The sequence below is a fragment of the Chanodichthys erythropterus genome, chromosome 14 (assembly GCF_024489055.1).
Source record: "Chanodichthys erythropterus isolate Z2021 chromosome 14, ASM2448905v1, whole genome shotgun sequence".
NCBI lineage: Eukaryota > Metazoa > Chordata > Actinopteri > Cypriniformes > Xenocyprididae > Chanodichthys > Chanodichthys erythropterus.
This window is the reverse complement of record NC_090234.1, coordinates 31,543,184-31,566,635: the sequence shown is the minus strand read 5'-3', so window position 1 is coordinate 31,566,635 and position 23,452 is coordinate 31,543,184. Positions and strand designations below refer to the sequence as shown.

Here is a 23,452-nt window from a genome sequence, read left to right as displayed (position 1 = left end):
GCCACATAAATATTTCATTAATTAAGGTATGTTATAAATATCTTCAATGCATTTTATCTTGAAAATCAATATCTTGGAGTCTGCAATGTAAAAATGTACGCACAAAGAAAGCCTCACTATTGCTACATTTCTCAAGTAAAGAGGGGGTAGACTACAGAATGTTGAATTTTGCCAGCTGTGTTGACGTCTGGTGCTTGTGCTCTGCGCATGCGCGTTCTTGTGACCGCAGTAGAGTCGGATGTGCAGTCAAAGGCCTTCCGGTACTGAGGCGCACACAGCAGCACGAAAATGGCGCAGATCGCCAAAACACATGACGGTAAATTTATTCAATTGTTACTTAAGAATGTATCGTATTTTGTCGTTCATACATACATATTGTAGTTGGGGTGCAGTTTCTTGTCTTAAAAGTGGAATTAGCGGGAAATAAGCAGAATTAGAGCAGTTTGAGGCGGTGAATAGAATATGGCGTCTGGTCGTTGAATAAAACTTGGCCGTGGCGCACATGAGAAATATCAACAAATCCTGGAGATTTGTATTGTGGTCTATAGCAGAGTTATATCTAACATTCATTTGCAGAAATACGTATTACTCCTTATGCAGTTTGTCTGCCTTCACTGTGTACATGTTTAAATACACTGGTTAAACGCCGATGTATTGAAACCAAAATGGCGTTGCAAACACAGTCAAACACAGAACTAAAGTTTTCCCATTCCACACTCAATTTAATCCTCTTTGTAGATAACAAACCACAGAATGGGCAAACTTTAGTTTGTAGAAATATGAGTAGTATTCATTGTCCAGATATATGCTGTTTATGTAAAACGCGTTAATCCCTGTTATGTAAAATAAACAATATACATTACTCACTGTTGTTTATATTATAGTAGATTGCGATGTATCTCTCTATCTATATAATATATATATATAGATATAGATAGATATAGATAGATATAGATATATATAGATATAGATATATAGATATAGATATATAGATATATAGATAGATTTTATATGGGTCACATAGAAATTATTCAAGAATTTCTTGAAAGTTAAAAATATTTGAAAGCAGTTTATAGGTAGTTTGGGGTTCTGATCTCTGGTTGTTGTTTTTCTTAGACATAGAGGCTCAGATCCTGGAAATCCAGGGGATGAAAGCCGCCCTGGCAGAGGGAGCTGATCAGGGAGTCGGGCTTGATTCCACTGGATATTATGACCAGGAGATCTACGGAGGCAGTGACAGCCGCTTTGCCGGATATGTGACTTCAATTGCTGCCAATGAGCAGGAAGAAGTAAGTGATGACATAATGCTCTGAATAGTTTTAGAAGAATCCATGTCAGAATGTGCAAAGTACATCATGGTGATGTTTCTGATCCCTTCTATTTTTATTTCAGGATGATGATGAAGATTCTTCCACAAGTCTGCTTGGACAGAAGAAACCAGGATATCATGCACCGGTTGCAATTCTCAATTCCATTCCTCAGTCAGATGAGCAGGTAATTAACAGGTTTTTCATCTTCAAGTTCCAACATTCTTTTTGTTTTGCTTTGTTGAAGTCTTCAATGAAGCTTCACTTTATGTATTTCCCAAATGCGTTTGTTGTAGTCTATAAAACTGTGATTATACAATATTCTCTTTTTTGCCCACCCTGCAGTATGATCCTTTTGCTGAACACAGACCACAGAAGATTTCGGACCGCGAGGACGAGTACAAGAAACGCAGACAAAAGATGATCATCTCCCCAGAGCGTCATGACCCGTTTGCTGATGGTAAATTTCACACCATCATTCTCCTGTTTATTTTATCTGTCCATGCCGATCAGTATTTACTCTGCCCATGAAGTTCTGGTCCAGACCGGCTTTTTTTGCTGCTTAACCCTTCGAACACCACCCAACAGCTTGCTCTCTGGACTCAACTGACCTGTAAGACTGTCTCCGTAAGACACATATAATTTAATAGAATGCACTGAGAGCTAATTATGATGGATTAATGGTTATAAATGAGTTGGGCAGCAAAGGTTTTGGGAGACAGTTGATTGGGTGGTGTCATCCGTCTCATCCAGGCATAAGTTGCAGGTAGGTGTGTTGTTCGAAGGGTTAATGTATTTTTTTGTGTGAAACAGGCAGTACAATAGTCAGGCATCTCCAACACAGACACTTTGAAGCATTAGCAAAGGTTTATTATTACCAGAGGCTGCAGCATACTGTTGTTGTGCAGTTAGTTTTATTTTCACTTTTCACTTGTTCCATAATATATTCTAGATATTTGCCCAATGGCATGTTTTCTAGACACCTCTGATGTGTCAAAATGAGTAATTTTTTTTTTTTTTCTTCTTCCCCAAAAAGAGTGGAACTCTAAATAAACTTGAGCCACCTGTGGACAAACATTACAATTAACTGTGTTTACCGGTTGCATTGTGTTACAAAGTCAAATTGAACATCCAATAAAATTTTTCCAGCTATTTTAGCATCTTTAAACCTATGGCCTGTGGGTGCTTATACTGCTACAAATTAGCAAGGAGTTTAGGAAGTTCAGAACATATTTAAACAGGCTGCACACTTTCAAAACTGCAACATTCAGGATCAGATTATGGGAGGGAATTGATTCTGGATCAGGCAAAACATCTTGCATGTAGTCCCAGACAGAGGAAGCTTTACAAAACTGTTGTGTAAATATATTTCTATTTTATTATTATAAAATAGAGATATATCTATTGAAGAATCTGTGTACCAAGATTCCACAGGCCCATACTAACTGTCCTTAATTTCTCTCCTACAGCAGTACTGCTATGCCAGTCCTGTCTGCACTCTCTTAAGGGTGCAGCAACTCGTCCTGTGTAGGTTATGGTCAACAAAAAGAAGCGTGTTTATCAGATAAATCAAGACCATAGTTGGTTGTTTTGCTCTGGTGTGAGGCCAGAGGGCCTTTCAGGGGAATCCACCATGGTTTCACAAAACTTTTTTTTAAATTTTATTACTTTTATGAAGTTATGTTATTTTTAAGGCCTCATCAAGGACAATTTTCACAACTTCATGTCCTCCCTTCTCATTTCAACTTTTTTTTAAAATCAATTCATCATAGTTTTATTTTTTTAATGAAACCAGATGCACCATTATGCACTCAAGTGTGCGTTTTAAGTCCTTAATCTGTTTGTGCTTTACTTTTTAAAGATTTTATTAGAATTCCCCGGAGTGTTCAGTGTCTCTGACTGCAACACATATAGTAAAATAAATGTAGAAATCCGGTTTTGAATACTACAAGGTTTTTTTTTTCCCATTTTTGTTTATAAATGAGTGACAAGAGCAGAACAGGTGGTATGCTATTGTGTGTGTGAGTTCAAACCCTTTTCCAAAGTGTTACTAATGGTAAAGAGAAATTTTCTAGGCTTCTTTTCTGCCGGTTGAAGTCTGACTGCAGAGGGACCCTTGGCACTGAAAGTGTACGTATTCTGGAGAGCGCAGCCCAGGACCCTGCATCAGTGATGGCTATATCCTCTCCTTATCTCCTCTTAAAAGCAACAGAAACCTCTTTGTACCTGCCTGTTCTTAATGTATGACTGTAAAGAGTGCTTAGCTTTTATTGCCTAGGGTTGTTTTGTGTTATGAGAGGACAGTAATTTAAACATTTAAGGCCATCTATTCAGGGACAGTTGACTGTAGTGTTTTGTGTGTGAAAACATTGGTTTTGAGACTCACTTGGCTGACCTTCTCGCATTTTGTTGGTGCTCTTTCGCATAGGGGGCAAAACACCGGACCCCAAGATGCAGGTCAGGACGTACATGGATGTTATGAAGGAGCAGCATCTGTCCAAAGAAGAGGTAAATGTTTCTCATCGTCATTGTGCTTGTTTTTTAGTGTTCAAAAAGTCACAAAGTAAAATTGATAGATTTTCCTTTGACTAAAACTGTCCATGTTACTTTCTACAGAGAGAGATCAGGCTGCAGATGGTAGAGAAAGCAAAATCTGGAGAGCTGAAAGCAGTGAACGGCTCTGCTGCTGCTCAGGCTGCTGTGGCCAAACGCAAACGTCGCTGGGATCAGACAGCCGACCAAACCCCCAGCAACGCCACACCCAAAAAAATGTCCAGTTGGGACCAGGCAGATGGATCTTCTGAAGTCAGTCTGTTTTCTCTAACAATGTTAGGGCTGCAACTTATATGCTTACGAGTTTGTTTAGAGAACATAATAAAAAGTATTCTCATATTTGGGCAACTTGGTTCATGCATTAGTTTCCTTCGCTGTATTTAAAATGCGTTTTGCCCATACATATGCATTATTCCCTACTGTAAAGGCACAAGACTGGGGAATGTTTTTTTGTGCACAATGTACAAACATTATTAATCAAATTCATCAAAGTGTAAATTTTTACGTTTTCATTATCTATTATATTTATCAATTAGTTGTTGCAGCTTAAACAACATTATCACAAAGCCACTTAACCCAGGAATATTGCTAATCATGATCTTCACTTTACCCAGACACCCGGACATACACCCGGACACACACCTTCCAACAGTCGTTGGGACGAGACACCAGGCCGTCCCAAAGGTAGCGAGACCCCGGGAGCCACTCCGAGTACCCGTATGTGGGAGCCCACACCGAGTCACACCCCAGCTGGAGCTGCCACACCTGGTCGAGACACCCCTGGACATGCCACTCCTGGACATGGAGGGGCCTCTTCCAGCGTGCGCAAAAACCGCTGGGACGAGACGCCAAAGACAGAGAGAGGTTTTTTATTTTCTGTCCATTTTGTTGCACAATTTCTAATAGTAGGTACTTAAAGCAGAGTGGTTATAAGTTGTTTTTATTTTGTGTTTCAGAGACACCTGGTCATGGCAGTGGCTGGGCTGAGACTCCACGTACAGATAGAGGAGATGAGTCAGTGGGTGAGACGCCCACCCCGGGTGCAAGCAAGAGGAAGTCAAGATGGGATGAAACACCAGCCAGTCAGATGGGCTCTTCAACTCCTCTGCTCACCCCTGGAAAAACCCCTCTGGGTACACCTGCCATGAATATGGCCACGCCCACTCCAGGTACAGGACCAATGCTGTTGTTTATTTCTGTAGTTGTTGAATTTAATGATGATTTTTGCATCAATTTGTGGACATTGCTGTAAAGTTTTCTATGTTTGCAGGCCACCTGATGAGCATGACTCCAGAACAGCTGCAGGCTTGGCGCTGGGAGCGAGAGATTGATGAGAGGAACCGCCCATTGACTGATGAGGAACTGGATGCCATGTTTCCAGAAGGATACAAAGTATGTAATTACATCTATAGAACACCTTTTGTTTCTGTCTGAAAATGAATTGGTTAACATTCCTCTGTTGCTGACTGGTTTTCATCTGCCTATTCCTCTAGGTGCTGCCTCCACCAGCAGGCTATGTGCCCATCCGCACCCCGGCGCGTAAACTAGCTGCCACTCCCACCCCTATCGGAGGAATGACTGGCTTCCACATGCAAACAGAGGACAGATCTATGAAACAAGTCAATGACCAGCCCTCTGGAAACCTGCCCTTCCTCAAGCCAGATGACATCCAGTACTTTGACAAACTGTTGGTGAGTCACATGTACAACAATGATATCCCATGTACAATTTTGAGATACTTAAAAAAAAAAAAAAAAATTGTAGTCTTTTATTATTATTATTTTAGTAATTAATATTTTAAATAATAATTATTAGCATTAGTAGTAGCAGCAGCTGCATGAGCAACAGTGGTAGTTTTCAAATTTGTTGTTGCAATAAGCATATTAATAAAAATATGATTTTGAATTCTTTTTTTGACTGATTACCCCATCTCTGTTTGCAGGTTGAAGTTGATGAGTCCACCCTCAGTCCAGAAGAACAGAAGGAGCGCAAGATCATGAAGCTGCTTCTGAAGATCAAGAATGGAACACCTCCCATGAGAAAGGTTAGTATCCTTTCTTAAACTTAATGGACTGTAACATGTAATCTTGCAAATATGATCCCTAACGAGCTCTCTCCTTTCAGGCTGCTCTTCGTCAAATCACAGATAAGGCCAGAGAGTTTGGTGCAGGACCCCTATTTAACCAGATCCTGCCACTGCTGATGTCTCCTACACTGGAGGACCAAGAGCGTCATCTATTGGTGAAAGTCATTGATCGTATTCTCTACAAACTTGATGACTTGGTTCGACCATACGTACACAAGGTAAGTCCAAGTTACCTGTAAGCATCAGTTTTAAAACTTGAGTGGAGAAATGTTCCTTTTCATTGGTCTTTTCTAACTTGCCTGTTTGTTCTTGCAGATTCTTGTGGTGATTGAGCCTTTGTTGATTGATGAAGATTACTATGCTAGAGTAGAGGGTAGAGAGATCATCTCCAACTTGGCAAAGGTAAGATGGTTGACTTAAAATAGCAAATATCATCTTTGGTTGATAACATTATCCCATTGGTAACAGTTATTAATTAATTGTTGAAATTATTAATGCCTTAATCAAATCTACATTTCTTCTTTCTCAGGCTGCCGGTCTGGCCACCATGATTTCCACCATGAGGCCTGACATTGACAACATGGACGAGTATGTGAGAAATACAACAGCTCGTGCTTTTGCCGTCGTGGCGTCTGCCCTGGGCATTCCGTCTCTCCTGCCTTTCCTCAAGGCTGTTTGCAAGAGCAAGAAATCCTGGCAGGCTCGTCACACAGGCATCAAGATTGTACAGCAGATCGCTATTCTCATGGGCTGTGCTATCCTGCCCCATCTCCGCAGCTTGGTGGAGATTATCGAGCATGGTTAGTATGGCATTGTGGTGAAGTCTGTCCGACTCCATCTGTATTTGGGTGTACCGAAATTCTTCAACATTGTCTGCTATATGGGCCACTCTCAATCTGTTGTTTTTCCCTCAGGTCTCGTGGATGAGCAGCAGAAAGTGCGAACCATCAGTGCTCTGGCTATTGCTGCCCTGGCTGAAGCTGCTACGCCGTACGGTATCGAGTCCTTTGATTCTGTGCTGAAACCTCTTTGGAAAGGTATCAGGCAACACAGAGGCAAGGTGAGCATGTTTGATCAGTGGAAAATTGTAGTTGTTTTATTTGTACCGTAAGTTTGCTTTCAAATGTAGGTTAAAAGGATTATTTTTAGTAAATGTTTTTAACACTATTTTTGTGTTATCTCAGGGTCTTGCTGCCTTTTTGAAAGCTATTGGATATTTGATTCCTCTGATGGATGCTGAATATGCCAACTATTACACCAGAGAAGTGATGCTTATCCTCATCCGAGAGTTCCAGTCTCCTGACGAGGAGATGAAGAAGATTGTCCTCAAGGTGCGTCAGGGAAAAAAACTATTCGGAAGCATTAAAAACGTGATTTTCTGAACATTTTAGGCTAACCTTTTTTTCTTTTACATTTTAGGTGGTGAAGCAGTGCTGTGGCACTGATGGTGTGGAAGCCAATTACATTAAAACAGAGATCTTGCCACCCTTCTTTAAACATTTCTGGCAGCACAGAATGGCGTTGGATAGGCGCAACTACAGACAGGTTTGTGAGATCACCTAATTAGGAAAAACTATAACTATGATCAATACACATTTAACTTTGTCTTTTTACCTGCTTTACAGTTAGTGGACACTACAGTGGAGCTGGCCAATAAGGTAGGCGCAGCTGAGATTATCTCCCGTATCGTGGATGACTTGAAGGATGAAGCTGAGCAGTACAGAAAGATGGTGATGGAGACCATTGAGAAAATCATGGGCAACCTTGGTGCTGCTGACATCGATCACAAACTTGAGGAGCAGCTTATTGATGGTATCCTGTACGCCTTTCAGGAACAGACCACTGAGGTGAGTTTCAGACATTGCTGCAGTTAAACAATCCTGCTCTTTAACTCTTCTTGCATTATAATTTTGCCTGTATCTCCAGGACTCTGTGATGCTGAATGGCTTTGGTACAGTGGTGAATGCTCTTGGTAAGAGAGTTAAACCGTACTTGCCTCAGATCTGCGGTACAGTGCTGTGGCGTCTCAACAACAAATCCGCCAAAGTCCGTCAACAGGCTGCTGACCTGATTTCTCGCACAGCGGTGGTCATGAAGACATGCCAAGAGGTGAGGGAAGCCCTTATGTTCATTTATGGACTGGAAAATACTTATACTGGTTAAATGAAAATATTTATAGTGCTTACTAATGTATATCCTGCTCTGACATTTTCCTGTAGGAAAAGCTCATGGGCCATTTGGGTGTGGTGTTGTACGAGTATCTGGGAGAAGAATACCCAGAAGTGCTGGGTAGCATTCTTGGAGCTCTTAAAGCTATCGTCAATGTCATTGGTGAGTGTTGGCAAAAACATTTCATTAGTAGTGCGCTTGCTAGCCTTGATGCATTACTCCAAAGTATTAAACTTTGACAACAACGTTTGTTTTTAGTAATGCACTGAAATTTCAGCAACCAAACATTTTCATCCAGCGCAGCAAAAATCACCATAATCGTTTTGAAGGACTGAAATCATTGACTTAAAACGTAATGATTAAAGGTGCCGTAGAACGTCTTTTCAAAAGATATAATATAAGTCTAAGGTGTCCCCTGAATGTGTCTGAGAAGTTTCAGTTCAAAATACCCCGATTTTGATACCCCGATAACTGCCTATTTTGGGGCATCATTAAATATGAGCCGATTTAGGCTGCGGCCCCTTTAAATGCTCACGCTCCCCGCCCACGCGCTTGCCTTTATCAGCATAAACAAAGTTCACACAGCTAATATAACCCTCAAAATGGATCTTTACAAAGTGTTCGTCATACAACATGTCTAATCGTGTAAGTATTGTATTTATTTGGATGTTTACATTTGATTCTGAACGAGTTTGATGGTGCTCCATGGCTAAAGCTAACATTAAACACTGTTGGAGAGATTTATAAAGAATGAAGTTATTTATGAATTACACAGACTGCATAATAACAACAAGTCTTGTCTCCGTGAATGCAGTAAGAAACGATGGTAACTTTAACCACATTTAACCACATTTAACAGTAGATTAGCAACATGCTAATGAAACATTTAGAAAGACAATTTACAAATATCACAAAAAATGTTATCATGGATCATGTCAGTTATTATTGCTCCATCTGCCATTTTTTGCTATTGTTCTTGCTTGCTTACCTAGTCTGATTCAGCTGTGCACATCCAGACGTCCTGCCCTTGTCTAATGCTTGAACATGAGCTGGCATATGCAAATATTGGGGGCGTACACCCCGACTGTTACGTAACAATCAGTATTATGTTGAGATTTGCCTGTTCGTCGGAGGTCTTTTAAACAAATGAGATTTATATAAGATGGAGGAAACAGTGTTTGAGACTCACTGTATGTCATTTCCATGTACTGAACTCTTTTTATTTAACTATGCCAAGATAAATATTTTTTTTAAATTCTAGGCCACCTTTAATTATTGGTTTTCTGATGATGCTATTTGACTTTCAGCATCTGTTTTGTGCACAAAGTATATAAGTTACAACTGTTAAACATGATGCTAGAGTAGCAGTATGTAAAATTAGTTCAATTTAAATATTGAGAGGCATCTCAAGGAACTTTACCACAACATCCTGAACAGCATTCCGAGTTCAGTTACACAATTCCAAACTATATTTTCGGTATTGGTTTGCAGCTAAATGGAAACTCTAAATTCAGATTTGGTTAAACTCATTTTGGTGCATCAATGTTAATAAATTTGATAAATTTGAATATAGTTTTTTACTGCTTTGCTTTCTGTTGACTTTGAATAAATGTTTAAATGTCCCGTTCTCAGGTATGCACAAGATGACCCCACCTATCAAAGACCTGCTTCCACGTTTGACTCCCATCTTGAAGAACAGACATGAGAAGGTGCAGGAGAACTGCATTGATCTAGTGGGCAGAATCGCTGACAGGTCAGTCCTATGGTTCTTCACAGAATTTAAGCCATTAACTTTTGAAAAATTCTGATAATGCCTCCTAAACGCATTGTGTCCTTTCCAGGGGTGCTGAGTACGTGTCTGCCAGGGAATGGATGCGAATCTGTTTTGAATTGCTGGAGTTGTTGAAAGCCCACAAGAAGGCCATCCGCAGAGCTACTGTCAACACTTTCGGCTACATCGCCAAGGCCATTGGGTAAAGGACAAAATCCTTCTTGGTAATGCAGAATCTGTTATTAGAGGTATGAAAATGTTGACTTTTAATTTGTCCTGTTCTTAATCCTCTAGTCCTCACGATGTGTTGGCCACACTGCTCAACAATCTGAAGGTGCAGGAGCGTCAGAACCGTGTGTGCACAACGGTAGCCATTGCTATCGTGGCCGAGACGTGTTCGCCATTCACCGTGCTTCCTGCGTTGATGAATGAGTACCGTGTTCCTGAGCTTAACGTTCAGAACGGTGTCCTAAAGTCTCTGTCTTTCCTTTTTGAGTATATTGGTGAAATGGGCAAAGATTACATCTATGCCGTCACACCCCTGTTGGAGGATGCTCTGATGGATAGGTAAGGAAGTAGATTGTTGCTTTTCACAAGACAGTTGCCGCTTAAAACATGCAGATTGTTTTCAATAGTACTCTATAACTTCCTGTATTTCTGCTTTCGGTTGCAGGGATCTAGTACACAGACAAACAGCCAGTGCTGTGGTGCAGCATATGTCTCTGGGAGTTTATGGCTTTGGCTGTGAAGATTCTCTCAATCATTTGCTCAACTATGTTTGGCCCAATGTCTTTGAAACGTCTCCTCATGTCATCCAAGCTGTAATGGGGGCCCTCGAGGGTCTGCGGGTGGCAATTGGACCTTGCCGCATGCTGCAGTATTGCTTACAGGTACATTTCACTTCCAACATGGAATCTGCACATTTGTTTGCTATTTATATATTTAAAAAAATGTTATCTAATGGCTCAATGTTTTTTCTCCCTCAATAGGGTTTGTTCCATCCTGCTCGCAAAGTGCGTGACGTGTACTGGAAGATCTACAACTCCATCTATATCGGCTCCCAGGACGCACTGATCGCACATTATCCTCTTGTCTTCAACGATGAGAAGAACTCATACGTTCGCTATGAGCTGGATTACTTCCTGTGAATATGTTTACCCCCTTACATGTGCACTCTCTCTCTCTCTCCTATATCTGTCTAATTCATGGTTTATAGGACTTGGTCCGTTTTTTTATGTTCTCTGGTAGATTGCAACCAGTGCCACAGATTCTGTGGTCTAAAATTAATTTCTTATTAAAAAAACAGAAAAATGTCGAAAAAAAGAATCTGTCAATGTGACGCTTTTAGATCTTTGGATTAGACGTTTCTGTTTTTACGGCGTGGCACCATGCACAGTGACAGTAAAGGTTGTAGCAGAGTTTCTGAGGAATGTGATTTATCTTCAGTAAGTCTTTTAACTTGAGACTTGTGCTGGTCTGTCAAGTTCACTCTTGCTCAGTCACATTTGTTCTTATTATAATGTTGCTTAGTTTGGCTGAATAAACGTTTGTGTATTAAAAGTCATTGAGCTCCTCTGTGATGTTTTTAATGGTTTAGCACAACCAAATTAAGTCCTGATTTATTTTTTATTTTATTTTTGTGTTAAGTCCTTTTAGATGTTGTCTAAAACTGGCTAAGTTTCATCACCTGTAAAATCACAATTGGTAAAATCATTCCTAACATTCGAATTTGAAAAATCACAAGTGAACATAGACCTTTGATCAAGCTTATTACAAGACTATTTAAACCTAAGTCATGTACTGTTAAAGCTTACCATATTTTTAAAAATTTATAGTTTGAATTTTTTTTTTTTGTACAATATTTATTTTTTCTATTTCCTTGTGGAAGGATGTTGGTTAAATGCATCCATTATGAGGTTTTGTTTGCCTATTTCCCACATTCTGCTTAGACATAACAGCAGACGTAGAGGGAAGAATGTCATTTGTGGTTCTGCACAAACATGAGGGTCCTGGAGTTTCTCAATTTGAAACAATGTGAGGCTGTACTCGAGTAGAGAATTTTCAGACATCGTTTTTACATCCATCCTTTCTGATAACATCTGCTCTTTTCCATGAAATTGTAAACAATGGGGTTTATCGTGGTCTGCACTATATGAGCTGATCTTGACGGAAAATATTTTTTTTATTTTTTTTTTTATTTTTTGCTCAATGTTCCTTGGCTGCTAATTTTAAATAAAAGAATGATTTGGATCAAAAACATATGCCTTTTACCTTGAAGACTTTGGGAAATTTGGGAATGTTTGAACTCAAACTTTCCTCTGTTTTTATTAAATATTAAAATGTTTTAGGAAATAATTTAATTTCACTATATCCTCCTGTGTAAACGCAACAGCTACTTCCTGTGATCTCCTTTTGACCTGTCAGGCCAAACTCTTTAAATATAGCCTCTCTATCAGTCAGTAACACACAGTCTGTTAGGTGATGTCATCCAGCAGAGCACAAACAAACACTGATATTTGCTTCCAGGGACATTGTGGGCAAGTTCCTGTTTTCAAGTTCATTCCTTGAAAAATGCAGTGCAGTCATTTATTAACAACGAGACTAATATAGAACAGAAAATTAAAACAAAGTTTAAAATCTAATCACATAAGTGTTCATCTTCCATTTAAGTGTAAATCAAAAGATTCAATGACAATTACAAACCGTACAAGCTTCCTGAAAGTCGGGCACCATAAAATTTATTATGATAAAACAAATCCATATTCACTCAAACAGATGAGATAGCTGTATTCTGAGAACTGATTCAGCAAATCGGTTCGTTCGGACACTAAAACGACTCACGATTCATCACTCACTGAACGAATCATTTAAAAAAAACAGATTCATTAGAATGATTCATTTGTTCGTCAGACTAGTGAGGGCATCAGTGAGGCGAGATGATGTTGGCCCCTCGGAAGAACTGACAATACTGTGCATCAGATACAGAAGGAGAAACGAAATTACAAATCCTACTATGGTGACTGAATAGTTCATGAATATCAATCAGGTTTTCGTGACGTTACTTCCTACTCTCCCTGAAGCATCCAGTCACATATCCTAATTAATATTCATGAAACGGTAGTTGATTCATAAGTCCGCAGTAGGATTCGTTAATTGGCCATCTCAACAGCGCCCACTCTGACAGCGTCTGCCTTTCAGCCAATCAATTGCCAACTTGGGAACCTTATTAATATTCATAAGACAGACCTTCGCCATAGTAGGATCCTGAAAATAGCAAGGGGGAAGCATACAAAAAACGCTGACTTCCTGTATTTTTTTCTAACGAATGAATACATAACGCAGAACATAAGTGAGTGGGATATAATATCGGAAATCGGTATCGCTGCTGTTGCCACTGCTGTAAATGCGGATTGTTTACAGCAGCCCTCGCATCCTTTCCTCCCTCCCCTTTTCCTCTTTCCCGGAGCGCCGGAGCGCTGGTGGTGAGGCAGCGGCCACAGCTGCTCCCTCTTACCGAAGATAACGCCTGCAGACCCGGCCACGGCCGTCACATCACCCCGGGCCCCTGGAGGGTGCGATCCACAGCAAAGCAGGAAGCAAGCTTTGATGCCACATCATTGTGCAGGATCATCCTCCCGTGAAAAAAGCGAACAGCCTCGTCTGGATTTTATTAATCTTCACCTCCAGGTCTTTTCAAGAGTTTGGATGTACAGTTTCACATGATATGGCTGTTCTTAAACTAGTCGACCAGGTAATTGCACAAGGCTTTTTGAATTAACAATGTATTTTTGCTCAATTAGAAGATGGCATGCTGCTTTGATCTAACTAATACACATAATGAACATAATAAGCATAATGTGATGCTCTTGCTGCAGAAACTGAATGATGTATTGCATAAGCCATATAAAAATGCATGTCAGCACATGCAAGTCTGTTTCTGCTGTCATGGATTTTGCTAAAACGACATTATTTTTGGAAGATTAAGTTCTTCCTGAAAGACAAAAATGGTAACACCGTGAGCAATTCGTTCACATTTATTGCATAACTTGTGTAAAATTATCTGCTTTCATCTAGAGAGAACAAACTTCCTGCTGTCTGCTGTAGTGTGCTGTGATGCTGATGTTGATATAATCTGCACACCGATCCAGGTTTCGAGAGGAAAACGGCTTAAATTCATTATTATCAGCACACCTAGTCAGTTTTCTGTTTTAACTAGTGTAAGTTGAATACCAATATATATGGTTGAGCTCCACCCAGTTAAAGCTCAGATTGTCAAGTTCCTTTTTGTCACGAACATCATGATTGATTGTTCACTGAATCTTTTGTTGAGACATTAGCAGTCATTTAGGTTCCAACAATGCTCTGTGTTTGCAGCCTAGTTAGTAAAAGACTGAATTCATTATCATCTGATATTATCAGTGATATATTGAATACTGCTGCTTTATTTATTTATGTAAGCTATATTACACACTTGGAATGATATGTTCCATCTTTTGAGTCTAGTCACCTCCACTAATTGTTAAATTTTCATGTGTCATTTGGTGGGAAAAAAAGTGAGAAGGTTTAGTTTTTGTGAAGAGTAGATCGATTTCCTTAATGGTCACGTGATGCCCTCATATCTAGACAGACACTATTGCAAATGTTCTAGGAGGTTGTCCTTGCAACCAGTAAGTTGATGTCTATCAGGGGCCCCATGGACTTCATGTCAAGGTCAAGAAGATTTTTCAGCTGTGAGAGTGTAGAGACTAAATGTTCGCACACTATACGGTTAAAGGAAGGTTTCGGATTCATACAAGTTAAACTATCGACAGCTGAATGTTGTTGATTGCCACAGAAACTAACACCAACTTGTCCTTCAATTTGTAATAACAAACCTGTGTGTACAGTAATGCATTTACAAAAAGGGTAAGCGATTCCAGAGGGTTTAAAAGCAGAAGTGTTCAGATCATATTTTTGATACGGCACTTAAATTAATTTGTTTGTGCATGTTCATATTTGAGCTATTATTTTTTGCTTTCTTAACACTGGTCAAAAATCATGGCATTTATTTTAATTAATTGCTGTCATTTTTTTTTTTACTCTTAATAATAAGTAAAATATTTTCCAGAAAATATTTAAATAGTTTGTTTTAGCATAATGATGATGTAAAGGCCAACTGTTTAATTTTGGAAACAATTATTTAATTTAGCTGCTTTCATAATATTACTATTTTTAATATTTTCCTCAGGCTGTAAACTGGATTTTTATACAGAAAAACATACAGTTGCTTTTATATTTATCAATGAGGTCCCTCACAAGAGTATCATCATACTTGGGGGTCCTTAGTATGAAAAATTGGCCTAAATAAATCTTTAGTGGTGGTAGTACTTTTTTAGGAGGATGAACTTTAGTGTACTTGCGTTTATGCTTAAAAGATAAAGCATAAACAAAGGTAAGGGAATAATTTACTGAGGTGAGTAGATTTATTTTTTGTGTCATGACAGGAGTTGGAAGATTACTTTAACACATTTGCATTTTACATTCATATATTTAGCAGACATTTCATCCAAAGCGGCATAAAAATGAGGAACATCTCAAGCGTGTAATGTTGTAAAGTTGTTTAAGTCTTGTGGCAATAAAAACTGTGTATTTTAACGTTTATTCTGGCACAGTGCTTAGCCAGACTTCCATTAAAAGTGCATTAATATAAACGCATGTCTTGTTTGTTTTTACAGACTTAGACACAAGTTGAAATAATTTTTTGTGTGGTAATTGACACCATGCCCCAGGAAGTTTAACTTGCATTAAACCCATGACATTTATTTAGAAAGTTAATAAGTGACACTAAGTGTTCAGAGCGTCAGTAATGTTTACAGTCATTTTGGTCTTGTGTACAGTTTGATTTCCATACTTTGCCCCAAAGAGGAAAGGAACAGGAAGTTGTTGAATCTCAACATTCCCCTCTCATGCTTTTTTTAAGTCTCAGAGGGTTATATGACACAAGTTCAGAGAGCCAGAGAGGGAGGAAATAGAGGATAGTGTGTTTACCGCTTATTTGTCAGTGCTTAAGACTTGGTTCAGTTATGCTCTTCATAACATAGAAGTTTTTAATTTTTACACGTTATTGTGACTGCACATCCAACCAAAAAGACAGTTATAGTTTTGGTTCTATCCATCAGTTGTCAGATCTGAATGCGAAGTTGCAGTCAATTGTAAGAAAAGGTGCGGGTTTAAGTGATTGGAGAAGTCTGTTGTTTCACTGGAAGCTTGTGTTTGATTAAACATTACACTTTAAAAACATTTTAAAAAGAAATATGCGTGGATGAAATGTTCACTATAAGATCAATAACATGCCTTTAGAAAATAGATTGGGTGAATTTCCATTTCATGCTGAGCTTACACATCTGGGAAAAACACTGTCACAAGGAACTAGATTTCAGTTTTGCAGTTAATTTTTTATGAGACATCAGCAGTTCCTCATTTCTGCTCTTTTGAAGAAGAGCCTGCAGTGTCAAAAGTGGAGAAACCTCAGCCTTCATTGGTTAAGAAGGAAATTTAGCTCACTTCGATTGGGCGACGAGGGGACTGGGAGTTATGGGGAGGCCGTGTAGCCTATGCATGTCAACAAAGGCTTCAGTGTTTGAGTGTTTGGCTTTGGCGAGGAGTGGTGCTGGGAGGTCGGGGAATGTCCTCATTTGTGATGAGCCCCGTCCAGATCCCTGCTTGTGCCAGTGCTCAGCAATCTCATCCCGAAGCTTTGTGGTGCCATAACACAGACAGCACTGTTGTCACCAGCTGTTGTGTTCTCTTTCCAGGGAGAGACGAGATGTGTGCTTGTGTATGTGATCAAGACAGAGGCAACATCTCATAGTGAAGAGCATTCAACATTGTGTTCTCATAGATTCAATGCACTCATAAAAGAGCTCAATAAGGATGGCCCGGGGCCAGCGTGAGAGAGTTTAGGCCAGTGCTGTGTTATAAATCTTACATTTGTTGATCTTGTGCATGTGTTTTTTTTTATGCCTTGTAAACTTAAACATTTGGTTTCTTGAATTTATTGAATGTTGTTGTTGTCGAATTCTGCTTATTTAAATGTCACCAAGAAAATAATTTCTGGAAGCTCAATGGTGAACTAATTATTATTAAAGGGTATTTTTTTATATGAAGAAAGTGTAATTGCTCAGATGTTCCTCTTTTATCGCTCAGGAGATGTTTCAGCTTGGTCTCAGATGTATCTTTTCAAATTTCTTGAACTGAGACTAATGATTAACTTGCAGTAAATATGAGGTCCAGTGTTGTGCAGTAACTAGTTACAGTAATAATATTACCTTTTACAGTAACTAGTAGTGTAGCTAATTACGGTAACACTTTATTTTACAGTGCTGTAGTTACACGTTACTACATGTAATTATTTTAGTAATAACAATAAATTGTGCATAATTACAAGTAACTAACCCTAAACCAAACCCTAACTATAATAGTAAGTACATGTAGTTAATTAATAGTACCAAAGACTATAGAATAACACGACGTGTCACTCGTATTGTTTTGAATGGGAGAAAGTGTAACGCGCAATATGGCGGAATAAGTCCCGCCTTCTAAATAAGAGCCAATCGCCGACTGGTGAAGTCATCGCGTCACTTCAGCGGCCATTAGAATCACCGGTTTCTATAGAAACAGTCAGACGCGCGCCTCCGAAGAGACGCGCATTTAGGTCTGCGCATGCGCATTAGCTTGATCCAGCCTGAAAAAATCTTTTTTTTTTGTCATGATTCAAGCATTTAGAAACTAAATTTATGAGTCGGTTGTCATTAGATTTCATTGGTGATTTCAAATATGAAATTTAATCGTAAGGTTGGCGAACAGTTTTGGAGAATCTGATGTTTCCCCATTCAAAGAGATAGGAGCTGCATGATGCCCAGGATGCCCGAGAGGCGTCTCAAAGATGGCCGCCGAGGGAAATGACTTGTCTTAAAGGGACTTTGATAGTACTCAGTACTTATTTGAGTAATTACAATGTAACTACAGCACTGTAAAATAAAGTGTAACCCTAATTACTAATAAGATTTCAGTAATAATATTACAGTTACAATCCACAGCTCATTACTTGGTTACTTTTAAAGGGTTAGAATTCTGTCGTTAATTACTCACCCTCATGTCGTTCCACACCCGTAAGACCTTCATTCATCTTCGGAACACAAATTAAAGGCTAAGTGAGGCCTGCATCACCAGCAATAACACGTCCTTTTTCAGTGCCCAGAAAGCTACTAAAGACATATTTAAAACAGTTCATGTGAGTACAGTGGTTCAACCTTAATATTATAAAGCAACTAGAATACTTTTTGTGCGCCAAAAATAACAAAATAGCAACTTTATCATTTTTGAACGATTCATAAAGCTTCGAAGCAGTGTTTTGAAATCACTAGATATTGTTGAATAAAGACGTTATTTTGTTTTTTGTTTTTGCGCACAAAAAGTATTCTCGTCGCTTTATAATATTAAGTTTAAACCACTGTAGTCACATGTACTGTTTTTAACCCTTTAATGCCTCAACTCCTACTGATTTGAAATTCAACAATCCAATAAATCCTAGAAAATTTTATTTTTATGATTTTTACAACTTCCACAGTCAGTATTACTTTACTTTGGCATTATATGGCTTGACCACCCACATCCCTCTGATCCCGATTTAAATTATATTAATATAATTCAAAATCTTTTTGGAAAATGAAACATTTTCTTACACACTTCTGTTATTTCTTTTGATAAAATGCATCATGGAATATAATGGTATATGGGTAACAGAGAAATTATAGCTACAATTAGCTTCAAGGTAAACATGACAATTAATGAGATTAATTAATATTCAATCACCATTGAATATTTATAACAACTTCTTAACATGATCCTGTGTGGATTTTGGTCAAATGATGAGGCAGAAATATGTTGTTAGTAACATTTTAGAAGAATTTTATGGGGAAGATATGCAATTACAACAACTGTGGGGCGTAAAGGAAACGTAATATAACTAGTGGTGTAACTGATTACTGTTGTTAGAAAGTAATAAGTAAAGTAATAATATTACTTCTGAAAGCAGTAATGAGTAATAAATTACATTTTTTTTTGAGTAAGGAGCCCAACACTGATGAGGTCACATTTATCGTTCTTGAAATCTGGGCCATTTTAATAGAAATCCACACAAACTGGAATTTCTCATGAGGGTGAAAGATTTCCCCACGGATTTCAGATTTCACAACGGGTTCAAGTTGGTCACGTGTTGACCAACAGAAAGTTGCTTGATTTGAAAGTGGCTTCTGTGTGAGCTGTGCTTCATATCAATACACTATATTAGCTTTTTTTTCTGCACAAAAGTTCTCACTATTGTGACTGCACCTGAAAAATACAGAGCTAAAAGATTTTTTCATGATATGATATAAAATCTCTGTATTTTTCATATATATATATAGACATATAGACATATTATATATATATATATATATATAATATGGTAAGATGCATGAAAAGAAAAATGCATGAAATTGTTCAGCCATTGGTTCTTTTATAGAGCTGAGTAACTTGAAATGACTAACAGAAATGACTGATGGCTTGTGGTGAATTGGCACAGCAGAGATCGTTTTTTTTATGGATGATGAAATGAGTTTGAAGTGAGTGGGTGTGAGATGGCCTGTTTCTGCAGCTGAAAATAGAGCAGATCTCAACAACACATTTCCTGTTGTCTCTACACCTTTGTTTGTATGCGTGCATGTTTAAGAGAAAGTCAAAGAGTGAAAGAAGCTTTTCTTAGAAACATATTTTGACATGTCAGAATTTTGTATATATATATATTTTTCAATAAACATAACTTGTATTTACAAAAAGCCATTATGTAACTCCATTACAGCTATCAGTTCATATAGGGTTTGCAATGTGTGCTGATATACTGGTAAGACATTAAAAGTTCCCCATCCTGTGTTGAGCCCTGAACCACCCCTGTGTGTTCATTTGCATGTTGGCTTGACTGCAAGTGTTCTGTTGTATAGCGGAAGTGAAAATGCTTTCCACGCTTCCTCTGTCGCTTCTGAGAAGGTGAAAAAGAGCAACAGGAAGTGAGATGTGGGGGTTATTGCAGATAGAGACACTGGAAGTATAGATGTAGCCAAGTTTGGCTCAAACTACCTCTCTTATCCCACGCATATGTCAGATTATCATGCTTTTCGTTATGCTGCCATTAATGTTTGGAACTTGGCACTTGAATTCAAGAAAATAACTGGCAAATACAGTTACTAAATATATTTGGGATTACTTTAGTTTTTAGTCTCTTCATAAACAAGGATTGAAGATGATAATTATAGAGGAAATATGACTTTAATTCAGTGTGTGGTGCAAAGCTTCCTTGGGGCTCTTTGGGTCCCGATTTGGCCTCCCTGTTATGACGCCATTTTATGGAAATGGTGAGGCTGTGTGGTTTCAAAGCTTACTTCTCTGGTTGTGTTAGTGATTTATGCTGAGAAACGGAAACTTATCATTTGAACTGAATGACAAACTTTAAGTTATTCCAATAGATATAAACATTACGTTTATGTAATCGGCACAAGGATAATCTGGAGAAATTGTGGTGCTTACTGTTGTATAACATGCTGCCACAATGTTATGGTAGTTGAAGGATGTTTCTGTATGATGTGAAGGTGTTCTGAGTGGTTTTTAGTGTGTTCCTATGTGGTTGCTAGGGCAATAATAGGTGGTTTCATTCTGGGTGGTTGTTAGCATTTGGGATTTGTTCAAATTTGCAACTTTTAAAAGTTGCAGTTGCAATATATCTATCTATAGTCAATATTGTAGCAGCAGAGTCAGTTTCAAACCAAGCAGCTTTTTGTTGGTCAGCACAGCAGATACACAAGACCAACTTGAAACCGTTGTGGAGTCTGCTTTGGGAAATCTTTCACTTTCATGAAAAATTCCTGAATTCATATTGAAGTGACTGGATTTTCACTGAACAACAGTAAATGTGACTGCACCTTAAGTATGACTGTATGAACTATAATAACAGTGATGCTTCATGCTTTTGTTCTTTAATACCACGCTTAAATAATCTCTTGTTTTTCACAGCCACCCCTCGTCCAAGCCATCTTTAATGGAGACCCCGATGAGATTCGTGTGCTCATATGCAAATCTGAAGACGTCAATGGACTGGTATGAATAAGTTTCTTCTCTTCTTCTTCTCACATGACTACATCTCATCTCTTTGTTTCCTGGAGCACAATAGTCGAGAAATCCCTTGGAAAACAGCCAGAGATTTATATACATTTGTCTCAGTAAAGGCGACAGGACACAAAACAGTTTTCAAGGCCATTCTTCTTCCAGAATATTTATTTATTCTGCTTGTCTGTCTGTGTCCGCCCTAATGGCTCCAGCAAGAATTAGCTCGCTGTCCGAATGTTTTTTATTGAGCCGCTGGTCCAAGTCATAATTTCAGGCTGCATGTGCAAACAGGTTCAGACAATAGACACGTTGAGATGTCACCACCGCAAGTGTGTGAGCACATTAATACACATTGACATCTCCATCAGTGATTGTAGAGAGCCAGTCAATGCTCCTTTGTTGTGGTGGATCCCTTGCAGTGACGCCCAGTCAGTATATTCCATTTAACAGTGACCATGTCTATGCCCTATTTTTTGTGAAGGCTTTGAAAGGCATCGAAAATGTACAAGATTTTGAGGTTTGAAAATGCTGGAATGTACTGTTTAGATCACATGAGTCTGGTTTGAATGATTCAATTTTAGTGTTGATGTCGGTATCCTGTTGAAACAGGAAGTTAGGGCAAGACATATAGAATGGCTCATCCTTTAAAAAAAAAAAAAAAAGTAGACAGTAGCTTTTTGTTTATGACACAGCTTGCAAAATATGATTAGTTGTTTGCACTTGGTATGTGGTTGTAGATGTATTAGAAGGATTTTCTGTCCATTTTATTGGTCCATTTTATTCTGTCCATTTAAAAAAAATGGTATACACCTCCAAGCACACTACCATTCAAACCAGGGGTGTCAATCTCAGTTCCTGGAGTGCCACTGTCCTGCAGAGTTCCAACCCTAATTAAACAGACCTGAACCAATTAATCAAGGCCTGCATCCGAAAATTGGAAAATGCTGGCACTTGGAAGGACACATTTCAAGGTTGGAAGGCATCAAGGCACATCCAAATTCAATGTTAGCTTCCTTTGATTGATTTTTGAAGGCAGCATTGATGTGTCCTTTGCTGCCTTTGATATCCCACAATCCTGTGCTTTCCATTCTGTGACAGTTGGTTGAGTTAGAAAAATAAAGATGCCGTCTGAAAGTTGTATTTGCTGGTCAGTTAGTTTGTAAATGTACTTTTTTGACCAACATTTTCCACTTTGGATGTAATTTCTAGCGAGAAATTACTACTGTAGTAATTAAATATTTGTTTAGTTCTCACCAAAGCGTGCGCTATTTTGCGGTAGATCATTAAACTGTTACAGAAGTCTGCCTGAAATCAGTTTTGTGAGGTGCCTTCATGCACAAACAATGCCTTACAAGTCATTGTCTGAAACCTAGGCAACAAGTCAGCTGCCTAGGTTTCGGACGCAGCCAAGGTTTTCGGGATTACTAGAAACCATTCAAGTAAAAACAGTAAGGTAAAGACATTTATGATGCCTGAAACACAGACAGCAACATATTGTGGCCCAGATCCGGCCCACATCTGGTACATGTGGATTACACGCGGACCAGATGTGGGCCGGATCTGGGCCGACACTGTTGCTGTCAAGATTTCTTTTTTTAAAAATGCTATTCTTTTGAAGTTTTTATTCATCAAAAAATCCTAAAAACATTAAGCAGCACAACTGTTTTGAATAATAATAGTAAGATGTTTCTTGAGCACCAAATCAGCATATCAGAATGATTTCTGAAGGATCATGTGACTCTGAATGCTGTAGTAATGGCTGCTGAAAATTCTCTTTTTTTTTCAATCTCTCTCAGGACACTGAGAAGCGTGCTCCCCTTCATGCAGCAGCCTTCCTCGGAGATGCTGAGATCACAGAGCTCCTCATTGTGTCAGGTAGAGCTGCTCTCTTTCTCTCTTCCCTCCTTTCCTTCCCCACCTCCCTTCCACAGTTAAAGCATCTAATATAAAATAAATGCATGTTCAAAACCCACTGAATCCATTAAGGAACAATTTACCCAAAAATAAAAAATCTGTCATTGTTTTACTATGTTTTCTATGAAGGTTGGTTTTGAATGACATGAGAGTGGGTAAATGATGACAGAATTAAAATTTTTGGGTGGACTATTCCTTTAAAAATTTAGCGAATCTTTGTATTTATTGAGGTTATTATTGTTTGATGTCTCTTGTACTACTTCATTTTAGGGGCTCGGGTCAATGCCAAAGACAACATGTGGTTGACTCCACTCCACAGGGCAGTGGCTTCACGTAGCGAGGTGGGCTTAGTTGTTAAACACGCAAACATGTTTGAAAGAGAAACAGATGTTGTGTGATGTTGTCACGCGGCAGGATGCCTATAAAACGATGCTAATCATATGCAGCACCCTTTGTGTGATTAGGAAAAGATTT

General features: G+C 38.7%; 2 protein-coding genes across 15 annotated transcripts in view; both read left to right on the top strand.

Moving 5' to 3' along the window:
* The first annotated feature begins 187 nt into the window (after window positions 1-187).
* sf3b1 (splicing factor 3b, subunit 1) lies at window positions 188-11,450 on the top strand. 7 transcript variants are annotated; one of them, XM_067408785.1, is made up of 25 exons: window positions 188-316; window positions 1,117-1,289; window positions 1,393-1,494; window positions 1,653-1,767; window positions 3,736-3,815; window positions 3,924-4,112; window positions 4,475-4,724; window positions 4,817-5,029; window positions 5,131-5,252; window positions 5,354-5,551; window positions 5,803-5,904; window positions 5,985-6,164; window positions 6,262-6,348; window positions 6,476-6,746; window positions 6,861-7,006; window positions 7,131-7,277; window positions 7,366-7,491; window positions 7,572-7,793; window positions 7,873-8,055; window positions 8,166-8,277; window positions 9,748-9,868; window positions 9,957-10,088; window positions 10,181-10,453; window positions 10,560-10,776; window positions 10,876-11,450. In XM_067408785.1, exons 1-25 carry the CDS (start codon window positions 289-291, stop codon window positions 11,032-11,034), a joined length of 3,948 nt encoding a protein of 1,315 aa, XP_067264886.1. In that variant the 5' UTR covers window positions 188-288; the 3' UTR covers window positions 11,035-11,450. The 7 variants fall into 7 exon arrangements, 6 of the variants coding, with proteins under 6 accessions (XP_067264886.1, XP_067264889.1, XP_067264888.1 ...); XM_067408786.1 differs by lacking the exons at window positions 188-316; window positions 1,117-1,289; window positions 1,393-1,494; window positions 1,653-1,767 and adding exons at window positions 1,849-2,834; window positions 3,383-3,437; XM_067408788.1 differs by lacking the exons at window positions 4,475-4,724; window positions 4,817-5,029; window positions 5,131-5,252; ... (14 more) ...; window positions 10,560-10,776; window positions 10,876-11,450 and adding exons at window positions 2,777-2,834; window positions 3,383-3,437 and having other exon boundaries at window positions 3,924-4,061.
* Window positions 11,451-13,174: 1,724 nt separating this feature from the next.
* Window positions 13,175-23,452, top strand: part of ankrd44 (ankyrin repeat domain 44) — a 28,778-nt gene continuing 18,500 nt past the window's right edge. The window contains exons 1-4 of one of the 8 annotated variants that reach the window (XM_067408720.1): window positions 13,175-13,637; window positions 13,961-14,103; window positions 20,972-21,055; window positions 22,861-22,939. In XM_067408720.1, the coding sequence (XP_067264821.1) occupies window positions 20,997-21,055; window positions 22,861-22,939 (138 nt within the window). In that variant the 5' untranslated portion in view covers window positions 13,175-13,637; window positions 13,961-14,103; window positions 20,972-20,996. Of the gene's footprint in view, window positions 13,638-13,960; window positions 14,104-19,997; window positions 20,317-20,971; window positions 21,056-22,860; window positions 22,940-23,248; window positions 23,320-23,452 lie in introns of those variants that run through there. The other 7 variants (XM_067408715.1, XM_067408718.1, XM_067408721.1 and 4 more) reach the window with 7 other exon arrangements.